At 42.9% G+C, this 19,276-nt stretch overlaps 1 protein-coding gene across 1 annotated transcript in view; it reads left to right on the forward strand.

Annotated features, from left to right (window-relative positions):
• Positions 1–15,221, forward strand: part of mtnr1aa (melatonin receptor 1A a) — a 33,593-nt gene extending 18,372 nt beyond the window's left edge. The window contains exon 2 of the mRNA XM_034544826.1: positions 13,648–15,221. Coding sequence (XP_034400717.1) covers positions 13,648–14,519 — 872 coding nt within the window. The 3' untranslated portion in view covers positions 14,520–15,221. The remainder of the gene's footprint in view (positions 1–13,647) is intronic.
• Positions 15,222–19,276: the final 4,055 nt, after the last annotated feature.

Consider the following 19,276-nt stretch of genomic DNA (forward strand, 5'->3'; position numbering starts at 1 on the left):
TATATATATATATATATATATATATATATATATATATATATATATATATATATATATATATGTATTATATCCACTCACCCATAGTGCGCAGATCTTGAAAGTTAGTTTTGTTTAGGTTGCATTCACGACCGTTGCCGTTTAATGCCCTTGCATATAGCTTGATAAGCTTTGGCACTGCTCTGTACTCCCATTGCCAAACTGCTTCATCATCATTAATTATGAAGTGTAGAAAGGGTCTTTCACTTATGGTGGCCCGTTTGACAAAAAAAAAAAAAAAAAAGTTTCAACTGAACTCAAAATATATGGATGAAAAGTGTTAAAAACAGAACTAAAATCGATACAAAGCAAACTGCCATATATATCGTATATATATATATATATATATATATATATATACACACAATATATATTGGTACTCATCAAGGAATGGTTGCAGCTCCCTACGTAGTCGTCCAAGGAGCCGATGGCCTATAATCATTATTATTTTATGACTTTCTGAGGACTATGCATTGGAAAAGATTTGTTTCTATAACTCTGGCCCCGCGAGCGTATCGGCCGCTCAGCAATGGGTGTGCCCAGATGCCCTTCTGCCATCTAAATCTCGAGCTGGCACACCGGCGCAATCATAAAACATTTATGAGTAGCCAAGCTTTCTGGATGGTGGCCAAACAGCCAACTACTCATTACTTTATGATATTAATCTTTTATTCTAATAAAATAGTTTGGGATTGAAGACTCACATTTCGTTCACTTAGTTGAGAGGTTGTGTTCACCCGAGTAGAAAGACGCTTATTCAGTATTTGACAAATATAAGCAAAAATAATGTACAACAAAACATTGATCGCACAGACAGGAAACATATTTGCATTGAGATGTTTGCGTGTATCCAAAAGAAAAACCTGCTCATATCCACGTCAGTCGTGGACGTAATTTTAATACATTACGTGGTACATTAAAGCGCTGTTTCCAGGTCCCTTCACGTAGTTCTGTGAGAACAGGTTGTTGTGTAACAGAAAAGCCCGGTTCGTAAGCCTTGATGCTCTTTGTTGTCGAGTTTCAGCACAACTCTTGAGCATAATTGGATGTTTCAACAGCCTCCATCTGCAGACAGTCGCTTTTGTCCACGCAGACAGTACCACCCTCTGTCTTCAGAGATGCTCTTGCGTAACCGAACCCGACTCTCGCTGTCTTTCTCACCGATACTCGCTTCGTCCTCGGGGAAAAATGAAGCGACGTCTCGAAACGAAGACAAAATAACGACGTTTGCATTTTTCGAGGCGTGTTGCCGTATGAAACGGAGATTCAAATTGTCACGATCAATGTTTTTTATTTATTTTTATTTTTTTGGGGGGGTCGTGCGTGGAGAGATATGGAGGGAGAGAACGAAGCAGTGGTCGCCATAACACTGGACTCAGACCTATCCCTTGTGTCCTGGTTGAACTTTAAGTCTGTCTCCCCCGATCTGGGTCAACCCATCAGCCCCCTACCACGCGCTGCACTGCTCAGCCTTTCAGACAGCACTACTCAGACTTCAATCCCCTCTGGAAAGAGGCGGAACAGGTGGGGTAACAATCTCTATTCAGCTGATAATTTGTCTGTTTTTCTGTTCAATAGTCATGTGAGTGTTTGTGTCTTGGGATTTTCACACAGGAAACAAACAAATTCATACGGATCCGCTCGCCTTCACTTTGTTTGGTTGTGTGCACGCTTGTGGGTTTGTGTGCGTAAAGGTCAGTTTTGCAACGGTGATGCTTTTTAGCAAATTGGGATTTGTGACTCGAACGTGCTTTCAAAAGCTAAGCCGAGCTTCACAGAACTTAATGTGTGGTTTATTGTTTGGGAATAATGCCACGAGTTGTCTAAAATAACAAAAGGATTCACTGCAGCAGGTTAAGAATAATAATTAAGTGTTAGTGCAAGAAAGAAAGTATTTCTATTTATGACAAATTAAAATGTTGAATATTTCTATTTGACCTTTTAATCAAAAATAATGATATTCATATTCCAGTCAGCAGGAGGATTTTGGCAAATTATTGGTCCAACACTTTGGTTCCGACTTAATTAACTTGTCGTGAGGTATTCATGGTCTCCAGAGGTTGATTACTCAGCACTTTCCCTTTTACAGGTCAAAGTTATCACTTATTCTGTGAAATACATAAACACCTTTTGGACTTTCAACATTCATGGTGCCCTGATGATGAATCCTTTAAGTGGTCTCATGTTTTACTCATGCCACAATTAGTTTGACATGTGTGGTGTTGAGCAAAATGTTTTGATCACGATTGGCTGTTCACGGTCCCCTCGGGATGATTGTTCGGTGATGCGGCCCCTGACCTTTTATCTAGCGCCACCATCAGGTCAAAATACGATGGTTTACGAAACAAATACGTGAAAAAAAGTATTTATTTCATAGTTATTATTGTTTTGATTACTTATACCTGCTTAACATCAAGAAAAGAACGACATCCATCCGTCATCTTTATGAGCTTATCCTGTTCAGGGTCGCGGGGGGACGGGGAGGGGGGGGGGGGGGGGGGGGGGGGGGGGGGGGGGGGGGGGGGGGGGGGGGGGGGGGGGGGGGGGGGGGGGGGGGGGGGGGGGGGGGGGGGGGGGGGGGGGGGGGGGGGGGGGGGGGGGGGGGGGGGGGGGGGGGGGGGGGGGGGGGGGGGGGGGGGGGGGGGGGGGGGGGGGGGGGGGGGGGGGGGGGGGGGGGGGGGGGGGGGGGGGGGGGGGGGGGGGGGGGGCAGGGGCGCTGGAGCCAATCCCAGCTGACATTGGGAAGGCAGAAAACACCCTGGACAGGTTGCTGACACGTAGAGAATCATCAGGTAACCTGAGCAGCGTGTCTTTGGACTTGGGGGGGGGGGGGGGGCCGGAGAACCCAGAGGGAAACTGGATGGAGGAACCCTGTTAGAAACATGACGTGGCTGGTGGTGAACCATCATTTACGATATAGAGAGAGTGCAATGCAGCAACTAGAAAATGAATCTGTCACAGCCAATCTCTTGTAAATGGGGGGAAACGGTGACGCACATGAGACCCACGTCATTCACATGTCCTCGGTACGGAAGGAGTTAAAGTCACTCTGTTTACTAGCGTCAGCAAAAAAAAACCTGCACCTGCCACATTGACAGTTTGATGGGGCTTGGCCTCAGCAGAATTACCTTTATTCAAGCACTTAGCTTGAGATGGGGTTTCTGCTGCCATTGTCCTACTGCGTGCCCTCTGTTTGTCATCCTGGATGGTGAAGAGAAGTAACAGTATATGCCACATTGCATACACATGTTTTTTCTAGTTTCTCTCTATACTTCGTAACAGATGCTGAAGCTGAACCACAGAGCGTGGCTCACTGGGGAGCAGCTGCAGTCCTGTAAATCTCAGCTAGCAGCACCAGCAGCTACGACGAGCCGTGGCCACATGGCTCACCCTCCCCACAGCTCCCCGGGGGATTTAAAGTACAGTATTCCCCATGCATTGACCTGATGTTAATCAAGATCAGTGTGATGGAGAAAGATGAACATGTGTACGTATGTGACAAAACAATTGTTGCAAGTCGAGGTCATCGCCCCGCCCGGTCTGACAAACGGGTTAAGTTGTGATATCTTGTTTTGCCACTAGTTCGTGACACATGAAGACTGTGTAATCAGATTGACAACATGACATTGGACAACTTGTCTAGAGGGCTTTGTCTGGAAGACGTGACTGGACCTGTCAGCCTGTGTCAGGCCACCAGCTGTGGGGGGCCTGGCTGACATCCAGGGTGACACCACCCGTGGTGTTTTGTCATCTCTTGCTCCCTGACCAGAGAAAGTAAGTGTGGCGGACAGGTATTTTCACAACACATGATCCTCAAAATTACAGCGGTGGCTATAAGAAAGGGTTCCCAGCTATTTGAGATTGGGACTGCTTAGTTAGGCTTTTTTTTTTTTGTTGTTGTAAGGAACGACGACAAGGTCGGCCAGTTGGGCGGAAGCCGAAACCCTCACTGGATCTGAGATGTTGTTCACATTTCAGTTACTCCCCAGTGCTAACACCCACGGGACATAATAACACGTCCAATTATAAGAGGAGGTCATTAATCCTTCTTGAAACTAAACAAAGACAACATTTTTACTTTGATTTCTGTAAAAAGTAGCCGTTAGAAGGACTGAACCCAATCTGTCGTCACATTTTATGCTGTAATCACAAATTAAAATATAAAAAAATTATTTTTGGGGGGGGGTTATTGTGGTTATCTATAAGTAATTTACGCTGCTGTTAGATTGCTGCTCTCCCGCTTTGATATTACAGATGCGGGAGAGCAAACATATTTGATCGCAGTGAAAAATAAAAAACGATAAAATAAACTTTACAATGCACTTGTAAATGTTATAATCCACTGTAATCTAATCCTACAAATAGCATTAGGGATGTGCTGATCCAATCTCAAACACCGGTATTGGAGCCGATAAAAGCATTTTTTTTTATCTGATCGATATCGCTTACCAATTAGCCTCAACCGATCCATCGTTTTATGTCACGCAGGTGGTTTCAGTTGCAAAACTTCCAAGCGAAGCAACGCAACAACAACTACTAGATTACAGAGAGGGTTAGTTATTATGTAGCTTTCCTGGATTGGGACTCAGCAGATACAATTAATACTAAACTACTCGGATCGGAGGTTTTAAGTTTCAATGTTGCTTCAGTACCGCTCACACCAGTTCAAAGCATAGCCGAGCGAGCTTCACGGGGTTTTGTCTCCGTCTCGTGCGATCCAACATTTCCTAAAAACTTTTAATATAAATGTATTTTAAGACCTAATCATTTACAAAACATGTTTTTATATAGTTGTGAGCCATTCGACTTGAGCGACATGATCGCGGGTCAATATCGAGCGGACAGAAAACGCTCCACTGTTTTCAACTCCAGAGCATCTAGAAGGAACCTCCTCCCCCAAAAGGACACACAAGGAGCGCACGCGTGGATGACGAGAACCTTTTCCTGACTGCCACAGTTTTTGTGATTAAAAACTGGATTCTGACATTTAAAATCATCTTCGGGCTATTTGCTGCTTTATGAAAACAGCCGCGGCCGCTCGATGCAATCTAGAATTATGCTGGCGGTGCTGCTTTCCACTCGTATGTTATTGGTGCTTCCCGAGGAGAGAGGGCACTTGAGACCACTTCGTAAATCCCCTCTTTCCTCTGCCCCGTCGGGGCAGGAATAAACTTATTCTCCATAAATCCATGCTGAGAGTGCTTCTTCACCCTTTTTCCCCTTTTTTCCCCATTCCGTCAGCTGCTGAAAATAGATTGCTAAAAACAGATGCTATCGACGGCGTACATGTATTATTAATTATATAGCGTGTGTTTTCTCTTGAAATAGCTTCTGTAGGAGAAGTGAGCAGAGTAACCCTGCCGAGGGACTCATCATCCGCACCTTTCACTGCTTCGTTCATACACGAATATCCTCCAATCCAACACGAGAATCACTCTCTCTTTCTCTCCGCTTTTTACTCTCCGCTCTCCTTTTATTCTCCACCGCTTTCTCTTTGGATTATTATTAATGCAGTTCAAGCAAAGTCCCGACATCACAGTTGTTTTGTGTGCATTTTGTCACATTTCTGTGCATGCCCGGGAGCTGCCACAATAATCTGTTTTCTTTTTCCTTTTTTTTTTATGTCATAGTGGTTGCTGTGAGATATTTTGAGTGTATTCCACAAGACCTCTCTAAATGCCCCCAACACTCAGTCACAGACATAGACTAAATACATTATAGCCTCTCATTCATCAAGGACTCATCTTTATTCAAGGATTTCACATGTGTTGGCACGGTTATTGATCGCTGAATCATGTATGAGCAGTCGGTGTCTCCGTAAGGATGGAAGAAAATCTACAATAATATTCTTTTTGAAGGAAAATAATAGGTTTATAAAGTAAACAACTGTGGGCTATGTATTTAACAACATATTGGCAAAGAGTACAAAGTACTAGGTCGTAATAGAAAGTGCCTCAGCTATGGTTCATTTATCCATTCTATTCCTTTTTTACACGTTACCGTATTTAATTCTTGCATGTTTATTACCCTGTATTTTAACTTTTAGCCATCATACCGTGTTGTTTTTATTGTTAGCTATTTGTTTATTAGCATTGTTTTATATCTCGACGCCATTGTAAATAAATATACCTCCTCTATGGACTTTTCTGGTTGAATAAAATATACAAATTTGTGGCCATATGCGTAAAATATTTCAACAGTGGAATGTATTTTAAATTAAATGAGTGTGGTGATTTATTTTTACCCTCACAGTTCAAAATGCTGTGTACATTTACAGTGATGCATTAATAAAATGGCCCATCAAATAGAGATTTCTTCTTTGCGCTTCACAATTGCAAGATGCAAATATGTAGCATCAGAAATAAAGAAGAAAACAAACAATAAGCAAACAAACAAAAAAAGAAAGAAAAAACAACACAAACTTCATGCTTTTTTTCTGTTTACTTTATTAGATTCAAGGTTGCATTCTTACCTGTTATCACTGTGTCACGCGGCAGATTCCATCTTTAAGGATTTGGGTTATGATTTCCATTGAGAGACATTCAACTATTCAAGGTCTGTTAACATTTTTCAATCAGAGGACAATTCGACGACTTGCACTCGCCGGCACATATCGAAGATAATTTGTTTACAACTCTGTATAAATTGTTTACCTGGGACCCCACATTAAAAACCGATGAGTCAAGGGGTAACTTTAGCATCCTGCCATTCATCAAGTGTAATCTCCACTCCTAAATCCTCCCACCAGGGACCGATGGGTAATTTATTGAAGAAACGTGACCTTTTTCCATCAAAGCTTTACGCTTAATCTGAAGCAGAAGGAGTGTGGCCTTGCTAAGAGTTGTTCTGGCTGGTTGAATTATAACTTTTGATCTGTAGATATTTAAAAAGTTTGTTTTATGTTGTGCTTTTTTGTTAGTTCCTATATGGTCTATGGTATGGTAGATACAAAAGGGATAGATGGTGTGTATTATTCCATATAAAGTTGGTGAATAGCTTTTAACATTTTGGGAATAGATGTGAAAGTGGTGGAATAGGAATATTCTCAAATAAATATAAAGATGTGTTAATCCTGCTTGATTTAAAACTATGTCTTCTATCGGTGCTATTTGTATGCCTAAATATGAAAGGCAGTGTGTGACCTTAACATGTGTGGCCTCCTTACCAGGATTGCTTTTCTCCTCTCCTTTTAGTAGACTAACTGAAGATATAGAATTGTTATTGTTCATAACCCAGCATTTTTCATTAGTTTTTAAGATTACGTCATCGACATACAGAGCAATCCCATGCTCCGTGTGCACGTGAGTGTTTGCAAAGGCTCAATTTCTAAAATAAATATAAGAGGAGATAGAGAACAGCCTTGGTGGCAGCCTCTAAATATTGTGATTGGGTACTGAGATATTATTCTTGGTAAATATCTCAGAAGTAGGACTACTACATAGTGTACTTTATATAGTAGAGTTACACACCCACATCGGCTCAGGACTTTAAAGAGATAGGGCCACGCAACCCTATCTCAGGCCTTTTCTGCTCCAGGTTAAGAAGTGCTGTGTTCCCTTCTAGTATTAAATATATTTATCCTTAATTAATCCATTCAGGAATTGGGAGACTTATAGGGCGCAGATTTGGAGGCTTTGGAAGTAAAATAATCAATGCATCAGAGATCTTTTAAGCATTTCAAAGAGTGGTTTGCCAATTTTCTTTTTTGTTAACAACTTCGATATCTAATTAAGAGGACCATCAGAGCAATTCAAGAGCACATAAAATCCCTTTAAAGGCTTTATTGGTCTCTAAAGGGGTCTACTATTATGATAAACAGAAAAGCAAGATATTAACAGTTGTCGTGTACTATCGCGTGTTGTAATATGGTCCATACATAAAGGCACGAAGCAAACATGACACCTTTAACCAATCAGGTTTCCTCCGAGCACCAACGTAGAAAGATTCTGCGTTGATAGCTGGATCCATTGATCCAGAGCTCCAAAGTTAATTCTCCTACCAAGAGAAAAAGATAGGTCGCACTCCTGGGTAAAATCAGACGTGTTGATTCTTGAGAATAACTTCTTCAACCAGCATCTTGTCCCAGTTAAAACAGGTGATAGGGTTCTTGGTGGAGCGTTGGTGCCGGTGCGCGTTGGGCCAGAGACGGGGGAGTGCACTCTTTATTATCAGACCCCCCCTCAAGACGGAGGTCGACGGACCTGGGTTCATCTCCCGCTGCCTTTCTCTGGCAAATGTGTTAATATCGGATAACAAAAGGCGAGACCTTGATTATTTTTAGTTAATTCCTCAACGGCGCTTTACATTGTTTTGTAGTTGCATATTAGGGGAGTTGATGCTATCTTCAGTTCCATGAATCCTTTTCTCTGCCTGGTCAAGACTTTCTTCATATGCCTTCATTCAATTCTCATTGGCTGGCACAGAAGTTCACACATCATCCATATCTTTGTGCGGTTCTTGCCCTCATTTCAACAAAAGCGTTCCTAATTAGCCGATCCCGGGGCTAAGATGGCTGGTTAGCCTTATCGGGCTCTTGGGTGAGCACAGTGGCTCTGAAGAATCAACAGAGGGGGGGGGGTTGTAACGTCTTCATTCTGGCTGGAAGACTCGGCTCTCCGCTAACCCTTTCCTTGGCATGTGTGCCACCTCGGGTAGTTTAAGCGGCAGTAAAAGTGGAGATTAGGAAAGGATGTTGGTCAACGATCCAGCAGAGCTAAAAACGAGCAACCTCAGCAATACTCAGCAAGTATTGTTTCTATTCTATTTATTAAAATAAAAGAGGACTTAGTGTGTGACCTGTGTGGCGTGTCTCAGGACGTCGAGCATTCACCGGGAAAATAACAAGTGTTCATTTTGATATATCTGAAACTTTTTGGAGTTATTGCAATCCGTTGCAGTTGCTTTAATCAGAGAAACCACACTTCACCACGCGCACTTTGCCGTGGCACTTTCCAAATTGCTTTCTTTTGATGGCTGCAGAGATTTTGGAGTTTTCCAGCATGAAAGCAAAAATATGAATACCCTGCCATCGCTTTATGCCACTGCTTCCATCTTGCACACAGCACTGGGTGTGAATATACCAAAGAAGAAAGTACATTTCAAGGTCAGGGAAATTATAGCTCCGTTTGCGCCATTCTATATAAAGTGGCATGAAACCAGAGCCAGTTAGAATTGAAATTCAAGGCATTTGCGTGTCATTATAATTAAAATGTACATATTCCTGACAAATTTTAATGTTTTCATATTCCTGGGGTAGTTTTTTCACACATTAACATATATTAAAATCAGCGTTCTGCAGTATTCTCTTTCATGGGTAGGGTACTAAAACATCTTACATGCTTTAGCGGCACATTCTCAATGACCTCAGCAGCTTCCCCTGAAAAGCTCTGCAGTTAAACTCCACTTGTGAGCGTGTGCGTATTTAAATGCACGGTTCATTAGTGCAGGGCACATCTGGACCCGGTCCGCTTTGCCTGCACCAAGCCTGTACACCTATTAAACTTTAATTTAATTAAATACCTACAGTCTCCTTAACTGTTAAATTTATAATCAGGATGTGTTCCTTCCACTCTAAGAAAGGAGGCATCATATTCACATTAAACGTTCATCAGTGTCACAGACTGCAACAGGTGGCGGACAGATGGTGGACGCCTTCAAAGGATATTGTATTAAGAGATTGGGAAAATATACAGTGGTCCAACAATACATTAGCATTTCTATGTAAAAATATTGAACACAAGTGACGCCAAGACTAATATATTTAATATTTCTCCCAAATCGGAGCGGTTCTTGCTTGGCGACACGTCAAAGTACGGAAAGACCTCACAGCATAACTCCGAGAGTAAAACATGTATCTGGCCCAATGGAAAATGTACCTCTTGTTGTAATCCCACGCAGTCTGGAGGGAGCCGACAGCTAACAAGTGGTCTTAACAACATCCCCCGCTTGTGCGGCGTGATGGCGGCCGCCTCGTTCTGCCGCTGCTCTTTTTTCAGCGCAGAGGGACTCCGGATGTGTGAGAATGGAGGAAGAAAAGCAGCCAAATGGGAAAGCCCTGTGTCATGGTTATGGTTATGGTTTGTGTTCCCACGTGAGGGATATACAGTCGATTCAGTCGAGAGACTGAAGCCAAAGTCTTTATTGATTAAACAAAGATCCGTTCTTGGTTCGGACTTCATTTTGGGGTTAATGTACAATTAGGGGCAATAACCATATTGGCCTGTGTTCATGCTGTGTAATGGAATGATAACTGTACTCTGATTAGTGAGTTGATATAAGGAGTGAAGTTCGCAGCTTATTTGATAGAAGGATGTGAATCTAGATGGTGTGGCCTTTTGGGATTTTTACCTGATTTTATTTATTTATTTATTTTTTCAAAAGGCAAAATGTGTGAATAGAGAACTGCGAGGAGGACGAGCTTAAATGATGAGATGAAAGTAGTCAATGAACAAGTAAAAGCAGATGATTTATGAATAACATAGCCCCCCCCCCCCCCCCCCCCCCCCCCTCCCCCTGACTGCACTTACGCTAAGCTGCATATCAAATCAAAGGCCTTCCATATCACTGCAGTGGCTTCAGGACCAAGAAAGTGACGGTCCTGGTGTGACCCAGAAAAAAGCCAGGTCTTAAATCCCTTTAGAAAATCTGTGGAAAGATTTTTAGTATAGCTGCTCGCAGACACTTCTCTTTCAGCTCGACTGAATCGGAGAAATTGGGCTGTGAAAAAAAATAAATAAAAAAAAGGGACAAAATCCTACTTCAAACGCTCCAGGCTGATACAGACTCAGAGGTGTCATTACTGCCAACATTAATTAACGATTGACTAGGGTGGTTAAAACTATTTTGGATGTCATGCCTTTTGTCTAAAAATACAAAAGATAAAGATAAAAAAACATTGTGTGTGATAGTAGCCCCCCCCCCCCCCCCCCACAAAAAAAATCCACATATTCCATTTTTAGAGATTATGCTGCAACACCCACACATTGTGAAAAATGCTGAGCAGAGCGTCCGAATGACCCGTTTATCGCTTTAGCTCGTCCAGGCGAGCGTGTCCAAATTCCTTGTGAGATACAGCGGGACAAATACTGTGGTGGGATTGCAGAAATGAAAAAAAAAAAGGGGACACGGCGCTCGGGCCATATCTCTCCTGAAGCCAAATGAAAACTCTGAGCGATGCGTCAAACAGAGCGAGTCACAGTGACAGAGGCAGTGAGGGCCAGAGTCCAACAGCCAAAAGAGCCAGCTGCCCCGTAGGCCTTTCACGAATTGACCTTGTCAAGGTCACGGCTGTTTATTACAGAGTGACCGTAACGGTGTTGTTGGAGTAACGAATAGCCTCTGTTTGCATGTTGTGTCAACAACATCTTTGAACAAGGGAAACATATTCTCGGTTGACAGAATGCATGGAGAGTCCCTCGCAGCAGTCTGCACACCCACACACTTGTTTACTTGTACGCGTGGGAGGACAATAATACATACACAACACTAAGCTTCATCAATAACCAAGCCTGACCATGAGATGCATCTTACGCCGTTCAGCTGTTTGTCCACACCTGGGAGACGAATGTCACAATACCATTAATGCAAGTTGACACTTACCCACATTTACTCTTAACCCTAAAAACTGAAATGATATGGTTTAGTGTTGATAATTAATCAAATGACTACTGGTAATGTGAAAGGGTTCGCCCATCACAAATGATGACTGGCCTGCCACTTATCGCGCCTTGTTTTGAGTCACTTCAGGCAGCTGCTTTCAGCCAAAATGATTGCTCTGTTTATTTATAATTCATTTAGGCTGCCAGGTAGAGTGCAAAATGCGTCGTGGCCAACTGATTGGTTGGAAGAATTTTCTTTATTTGACTCTCACCTTTCTATGGAGCGGTGTTCTGATGATGTTATGTTTATATTTTGCACTTTATCACCACACGACACATTGACCTACATGTGTGCACATGTAGGAAATACAAAACAATCTCCACTGTGTACGTTTAACTCACTAAAAGGCTCCTAGCTCTCAAGTTCTTCCCGAAATAGATACATATGAAATTGCATAAACAAACTCAGTCGCACGCATACATAGAGTAAAGCTCTCTCGCAGCCACGGGATCTTGTTTCAACAGCAGGTGCAGCTAATTCCCTTATAGAGGGCAGCTGAATGAGAGATAAAAAAAACGGCCCAAAACTTTATTAATAGTCACATGTGATCCCTGGCAGTAGGATAGTTGGTATGTTCTCCGGGTGATAACCGGCCCCCGGGCCAATCAGTAGAGCGCTCCTTCTTCTTCTCCGGTGAGACTGACGGGTCTGCCTGAGGGTCGGGGGAGCGTGTCTGACACTGACAGAGATATTCAATGTGCTCAGTTCCCAATCCGACATGCAGTAGATGCATCTTGTCACCTGTGACGGGGTGTTTAACTGGATCCAGACTCGTCATTAGGCCCCCATGATATGCTACTCACTACTATGCACAGAGCACATTCCACTAGTATATAAGCTGACAGCTGTGGACATGTCGTGTGGCGAGATGTTAGGACCCTCCGACGTCCTTCGTGACAGGCTTTAATGATGAAGTGCACAGGTTTGCGTAATGATGTTCAAACCGGAGACACGACGCAGTGAGTGCTGACACGCACACAATGAGGCCGTTTCCCGCGGAGAGCCAACGGATGTTCTGCTCTTTTGTCTCGTTCAAGTGCGCGTCGTGTACTTCCCCTTTTAAAAGAGGTAGGGGATCACATCCGCTGATTGTAACCGAGCCACTTCTGATCTCCGCGTCGGTTTGGGAAACCAATAGTACCCTCGTGTGCTCTTGGTTAGTGGTCGGCCTTGTATATCATGTCCTAGCAGACTAATGAAGAGGCATTGTTTGATGACAGGGAACCCTCCTACCTTTTATTCCCTTTCATTATTCATCAACATCTCCAGGTGACAATTGAATGCATGTTGAAGTTCACACGTGCTAAATCATTGTGGTAAACTACCAAATATGTTTATGCATTCACACAGGCGCACATATACATAAACAATACACATTTGGCTGATGCATTCCATCTCAATATCTAGCCTTGAGGCATCTTTCCCTGTGGCTTATATAATAAAGTAGGAACAAAAACAAATGGTCGTCTCTAAAGGATTGTGCTGGAATTTTCTGCAATTTTAGCATAATTACAAATCACGTATACATAAACTACCGCCAGCCATTTCCAAAGCGTACCATAGCCTTTTGGTCCTTCCTGCCAGACAGCTTTTAGTTTGCTTACAAATCTCTGTGCTTTTTATTTTTAAATGAGGAGCCTTGAACCTTTAAAATGTTATCATCGCATGGAACATCGTCAGTGTGATGGTTTTTACATTTGCCAAAGTTATTGCTCCGTGATCATACAATTACCACAACACTCCATTTCTGGCTTGTATGGCAGTGAACCTTTTGCCCCGTCAGAAAACACCTGTGCGACATTACAGCTGTTTTTTTTTTTTATACGCACGTTTGTTCTACTCCAGTCTTTAACAAGCGAAATACTGCAAATGTTTTTATTCAGGCATATAATTCCAAAAAATGTTCCCAACGACTCACGTGTGTCCTCCCTTGTCTCTCCTGTGTGTCCGTAGGGAACATCTTCGTGGTGAGCCTGGCAGTGGCCGATCTGGTGGTGGCCATCTACCCGTACCCTCTGGTCCTCACCTCCATCTTTCACAATGGCTGGAACCTGGGTTACGTCCACTGCCAGATCAGCGGATTCCTCATGGGCGTCAGCGTCATCGGCTCCATCTTCAACATCACCGGCATTGCCATCAACCGATACTGTTACATCTGCCACAGCCTCAAGTACGATAAACTGTACAGTGACAAAAACTCTGTCTGCTATGTGATGCTGATATGGGCGCTGACGGTGGTGGCCATCGTGCCCAACCTGTTTGTGGGTTCCCTCCAGTACGACCCGCGGGTTTACTCCTGCACCTTCGAGCAGTCCGCCAGCTCGGCGTACACCATCGCGGTGGTTTTCTTTCACTTCATTTTACCCATCATGATTGTCACATACTGCTACCTGCGCATTTGGATACTGGTCATACAGGTGCGAAGGCGGGTCAAGCCAGACAACCGGCCCAAGCTGACGCCGCACGACGTGAGAAACTTTGTCACCATGTTCGTGGTGTTTGTGCTTTTCGCCGTCTGCTGGGCTCCGCTCAACTTCATCGGCCTGGCCGTGGCGATCAAACCGGAGGTGGTGGTTCCCCTCATCCCCGAGTGGTTATTCGTGGCCAGCTACTTCATGGCCTACTTCAACAGCTGCCTTAACGCCATCGTGTACGGCGTGCTGAACCAGAACTTCCGGCGCGAGTACAAACGCATTGTAGTGTCGGTGTGCACGGCGCGCATCTTCTTCCAGGAGAGCTCCAACGACGCTGCCGGGGAGAGGCTCAAGAGCAAGCCGTCGCCGCTCATGACCAACAACAACCAGGTGAAGGTGGACTCTGTGTGATCCAGAACGCCGAGAACGACGAAGCGAACGTGAGAAGATATGCGTGAGGACTGAGCGTTAAAAAAAAAAAAATTTAAAAAAAAGAGAAAAAGGTGAGGAAAAAATACCAAATATGAATAAAAAGCAGCTTCTATCCTCCGAGCGTAGTCATATGGTGCTATATGACCTCTGAACAATCAGTAAACACATGGGTGCATATTATCTTTGTCTTTTATCAAGCACTCCTGTGTGACTCTGCAGTACCTGTAGTACAGTAAATATATGATGTCCGTTTTGTTTTCATGTTTACAGTGATGATATAAATGTATCATGCATTATTATGAGTATTTATTTTGTATGAAATGTCATGTAGATATATGGTAAGATATATCGGCATCCAATTAAATGAAAACAACATTTTATCAGGCTAAGAAAAAAAAGAAAAAAGTATCTACAAAGGTCGGTTGAATATATCACCAGAAGTTTATAAATTTAATCAATTTTGACCTCATTTGTGACACTGTAACACTAATTGAGTGCAAGCAATGTGGGTTGATGCTGTCTTATTATACCCCGCAGTACATTAAGTGGAATATATATTTGAGTCTCTCTCTATCTCTCTCTCTCTCTCGCTCTCTCTGCCACCTTGTGAGCTCATTATACTGTATGCATGGATATGCAGGAATCGTTCTAATGAAAAATAAATCTGATATTGATGGACGATGTGCTTTAGTCCTGTGTCCAATTTTCTCTCAGATGCAAGTTTATTACTACCCTGTAAATGTATAACTTTGGTCATATTTCATAGTTTTACTGTCTCGCCTAACTGTTATCGTAACAATGTTCCCACCCCGAAGCAATTGCTGAGATATCGGTAAGATGATTTTCACAGAATTATCCCTGATTAAAGTTCAGCGAGGAAGTCAGTCTCTTCACTGCGATGGTTATGATGTTCTTCCAATGTGATTATTACCGATAGGCACGAACGCCCACGACTATGAAAATAAGTTGTACATTTCATAACCAAAACTCAAACTAATTTAGCTTTGTACAAGAGAGTAGTGTGTATTCTAATATAAGTAAATGGGGTGGACAATGTAATGGGAATGAACCCTTTCAATATACTTCAGAGAAAACAAATGCGATGTGATGTCTTTAAGCATTTATTAAACGGAAACTTGGAATAATTCAATTGAATGGACAGAGCTCTTCGCCACAGATGGTTAGGAGGTCTGACCCAGAAACATAGATAAGCAGAGTTTTACAATAATAATTTTAAATGTTTGCCCTCCCCCTCCCCCCCGCTCCTCCTTGTGTCCTCCTTCCTTTATGCAGACATGACTGTCTGAAAGATGTCGCTCGGCTGCGGCCCTGAGAGGTGAGAATGAGGCACGGAAAGGCAAAATAGTAGACGTCGTCTAAACAATAAGATACATTCTGTTATTGTCCCTTTTTCGCTGGCGCCGATCAGACGAGGTCGAGATGAGCTGAACTCTGCTTTCGGAGTTCAGTAACACAGTTTACATTTAGAAGAGCACTAGGATGCATTTACACCACAGACAGCATGTTTAAAGTAGAATAGGGCAATACAATTCAACCCGAACTGGCTAAAATTAAATCAGCATCTCTTTAAAACTATTTAAACCAAAATCGAACGTTGTAGCACTCATTAGCAGGTCAGTGTATAGGGTCTGGTGGCATCTAGCGGTGAGCTTGTACATAGTAACCAACTGAAACTTCTCCCATGTGTGGAAAACAAAGGTGGGACACAGGAAAAGGAGAATGGCCCCATCTGTAGAAACATATGGACTCTGTGAAGAGGACTTGGTCCTTATAAAAAAGGTATAAACTGCTCATTCTAAGGAAATGGAAACACAACAACTCTTATTTTAAAGGTGATTATACACTAAAGAAAACAAACGTATTACTATTACATTCCATTTCAATCAGGGAGAGACCAGTTAGATAAAGAAAGGATGCATGTTTATTGTTAACAGATGATATGAAATGATGAAGTCTCTTCTTTGGCGCTTGGACTTGCAATTGAGGGCCGACTGCCCCGATCAGCAACGAGATAGACCCCCCCCCCCCCCCCCCCCCGTGGAGTCCAGACCTGGTGGTGGTGATGAGCTGATGGAATGATGAGTTGATGAAGCTGATGGATCCGTGGAGACTGGGCGGAGATGGGGAGGTGGAGAGGTGCGTAACAGCAGCATGAAAGAACTGAAGGTAGAGAGATGATTGGCTAGCCGTGTCATTGTGCTTATTGGATAGAGGGGATCAGCTGATCTGCGCAGCTGGTGTCATGATTGACGGCGCAGGACGATGACGGCAAGTAAACAATGAGTGAGCATGTGTGAGGAATGATTGGCAAGAATGTGAGGAATAGATGGCGGGCTGAGGGGTCTGGTCTTCCTGTCTGAACTTGCGCTAGAGCTCCATTTTCTGCCAATAGACCCCCCTAAATGCTACACTGGCTCTTTAAAGTAGAATATATTGCAGAATTGTTGAATTAGAACTCTACCTAACAAGCTGGCAACTGTGTGTATTTTAATTGTTCTTTTTGCAAAAAACAGTTTGTTTCAGGACATGAATGCCTTTAAATTATGTTGTTTGGCGGCTCTTCCAGATTTAAAATGATGCCAAGGATCAACTATGACAGCTCCTGCAAATCTGCCTGAATAATGTAATTTTATCCTCAATGAACAGAACAAATATATATATATATATATATATATATTGGAAGGCACCAGTGTCCTTCTGCAATGCATAGGAGGCAGGGCCTGTATAGCCTACTGTACATCATTGTTGTTGTGTGTTGCTTTGTGTGGGCAACCCGGTTAGTGGAACACACAGTCAAAGCCATCATGCATCACAAGGGAGAGCGGCTCAACTACGCATTTGAAATCCACTTGGCTTACATAACGCCCGCTGACCATCATCCTCAGAGCGAAAAGCTGAAAGAGCCAGCTCCCAGCAGACTCCCTGCCCCCTTCTGTTTAATCCCAAGAGCTGTGTGTGGTAGGGAACGACGGAATGGGTTGTGGATGAGCAAATGTAAAAATCCCAGGGATTTACACTGTCCCAAAAGAGTCATACTGTAATCTGGGCCCAAAGATTTTTAAAGCCCAGAATGTACGACAATAAAGAAGAAAAAAAGGCAGGTGTTGCATTACCAGTCACACGAATTTGGGCCCATCTTCCGTAACCAATTCAATACCAAGAAATGAAAATTGAATGTGTCTTTCACTGGCGCAAGGACATAGATCAAAGTACTAGGAGAGCATATCCTTTGGAAAGCTGAGCACAACAAAGCCCACACTGTCTTAAGTAAAGCTCTGCAATCTGTGAAAAGATGACAGGAAATGTCTCCACTTCTTGAAAAATGGTGTTGTATTGGACACTGGGCACATAAAAACAATATTTATTCTCTGGACCCTCAGCCATGTGGTACTGTTGATCTATATATAAAACTAAACACACACACACACACACACACACACACCATATGTTATTCATCAGCTATTCTCAACTACCAATCCGGTGCCCGCTGGTGAGCCTCATCTAGTGGGCCGCCGAGGTACAGCTGTTTGATTAAATTAAAGAAATATTAGAATTCACAAAAAAAAAAAAAAAATCCCAAAGCTGATCATGACTCATCATTAGTAAGTCTGACTCATCTGATGTAGACTGGGTATTTGCTGGCATTCTCCTCCCCTTCCGCATCCTCGGGCCACCAAATTGTTAATGGTTCAAAGAAATAGTTTTATTATATTTTTTTATTTTTCCCCCCGTTCCAAAACGGTGTGCTCTGCGCTGCGTGCCAACTAGCTGACGTTCCGTCGGACGCAGTCACGCGAGAAATGATTCAGTCTTCGAAAACGACAACATGACGTGGGAGACGACCCAGCACAAGTAAAAGTGATGATATGAAAATGATTTGACCCTTCGGTTTCAATTAATAATGGCCGGCAGTGATTGGTGAAGCAAAGCAGAATATTTATTTTTTCTGACGGTTATTCCATGTTCATTTTTTTAATAATCAGACACGTAGAGTCTGTAGAGTTATTGACCTTTTGTAAGTTAAGGCGCACTTCCATCTGTCATATTTAGCCAAATATAAACTCTTAACAAAACAGTTCATGCGAGGTCTGAGTAACCGGGACATTGTTTCTGAAGTGGCAGGTTGCTGTTGAATTTTCAATTCTTTAAGTGCCACAAGCTAAATTAATTTGGCCAGATACAGCCTGGACAGGTCGAAGGGAAGGCAACCATGCATACTCACATACTCACACCTACAGGCAACTTAAGAGTCATCAATTAACCTGAGCCGCATGCCTTTATGCTGGAAGAGGAAGCAGGAGAACTTCCCACCCTGAAAAACTTCCTTTCCTCTGGTGTACCTCAAGGATTGGTGCTTGGACCCTTTCTTTTCTCAATTATACACCAACTCACTTGGTCAGATCATCTGCTTTAATATTTTTTTTCCTAAAACTGCTATGCTGATGGTACCGGTGCTCAAAGTTGGTCAGTAATCATCAACTCTTTTTTGCCCATCGACACTTTTTCACAAGCCGCTTGTGCCCTTTTCCACTCTCCGTAACAAGTCGTGAAGATTTTTACCAGCCCCCTCCTTACATCCGAACATACAATATATAACTATTTTTATTCGTGAACAATTATAATTAATGAAAAATCATCGGAACGTTTTCTGAATGTGCTCTTTTGATTTACAGAAGACGCTTTTTCAGGGCAAACATGTTCAGAAGAATTGAATG

Source organism: Cyclopterus lumpus, chromosome 1 (genome assembly GCF_009769545.1).
Source record: "Cyclopterus lumpus isolate fCycLum1 chromosome 1, fCycLum1.pri, whole genome shotgun sequence".
NCBI classification, from domain to species: Eukaryota; Metazoa; Chordata; class Actinopteri; order Perciformes; family Cyclopteridae; genus Cyclopterus; species Cyclopterus lumpus.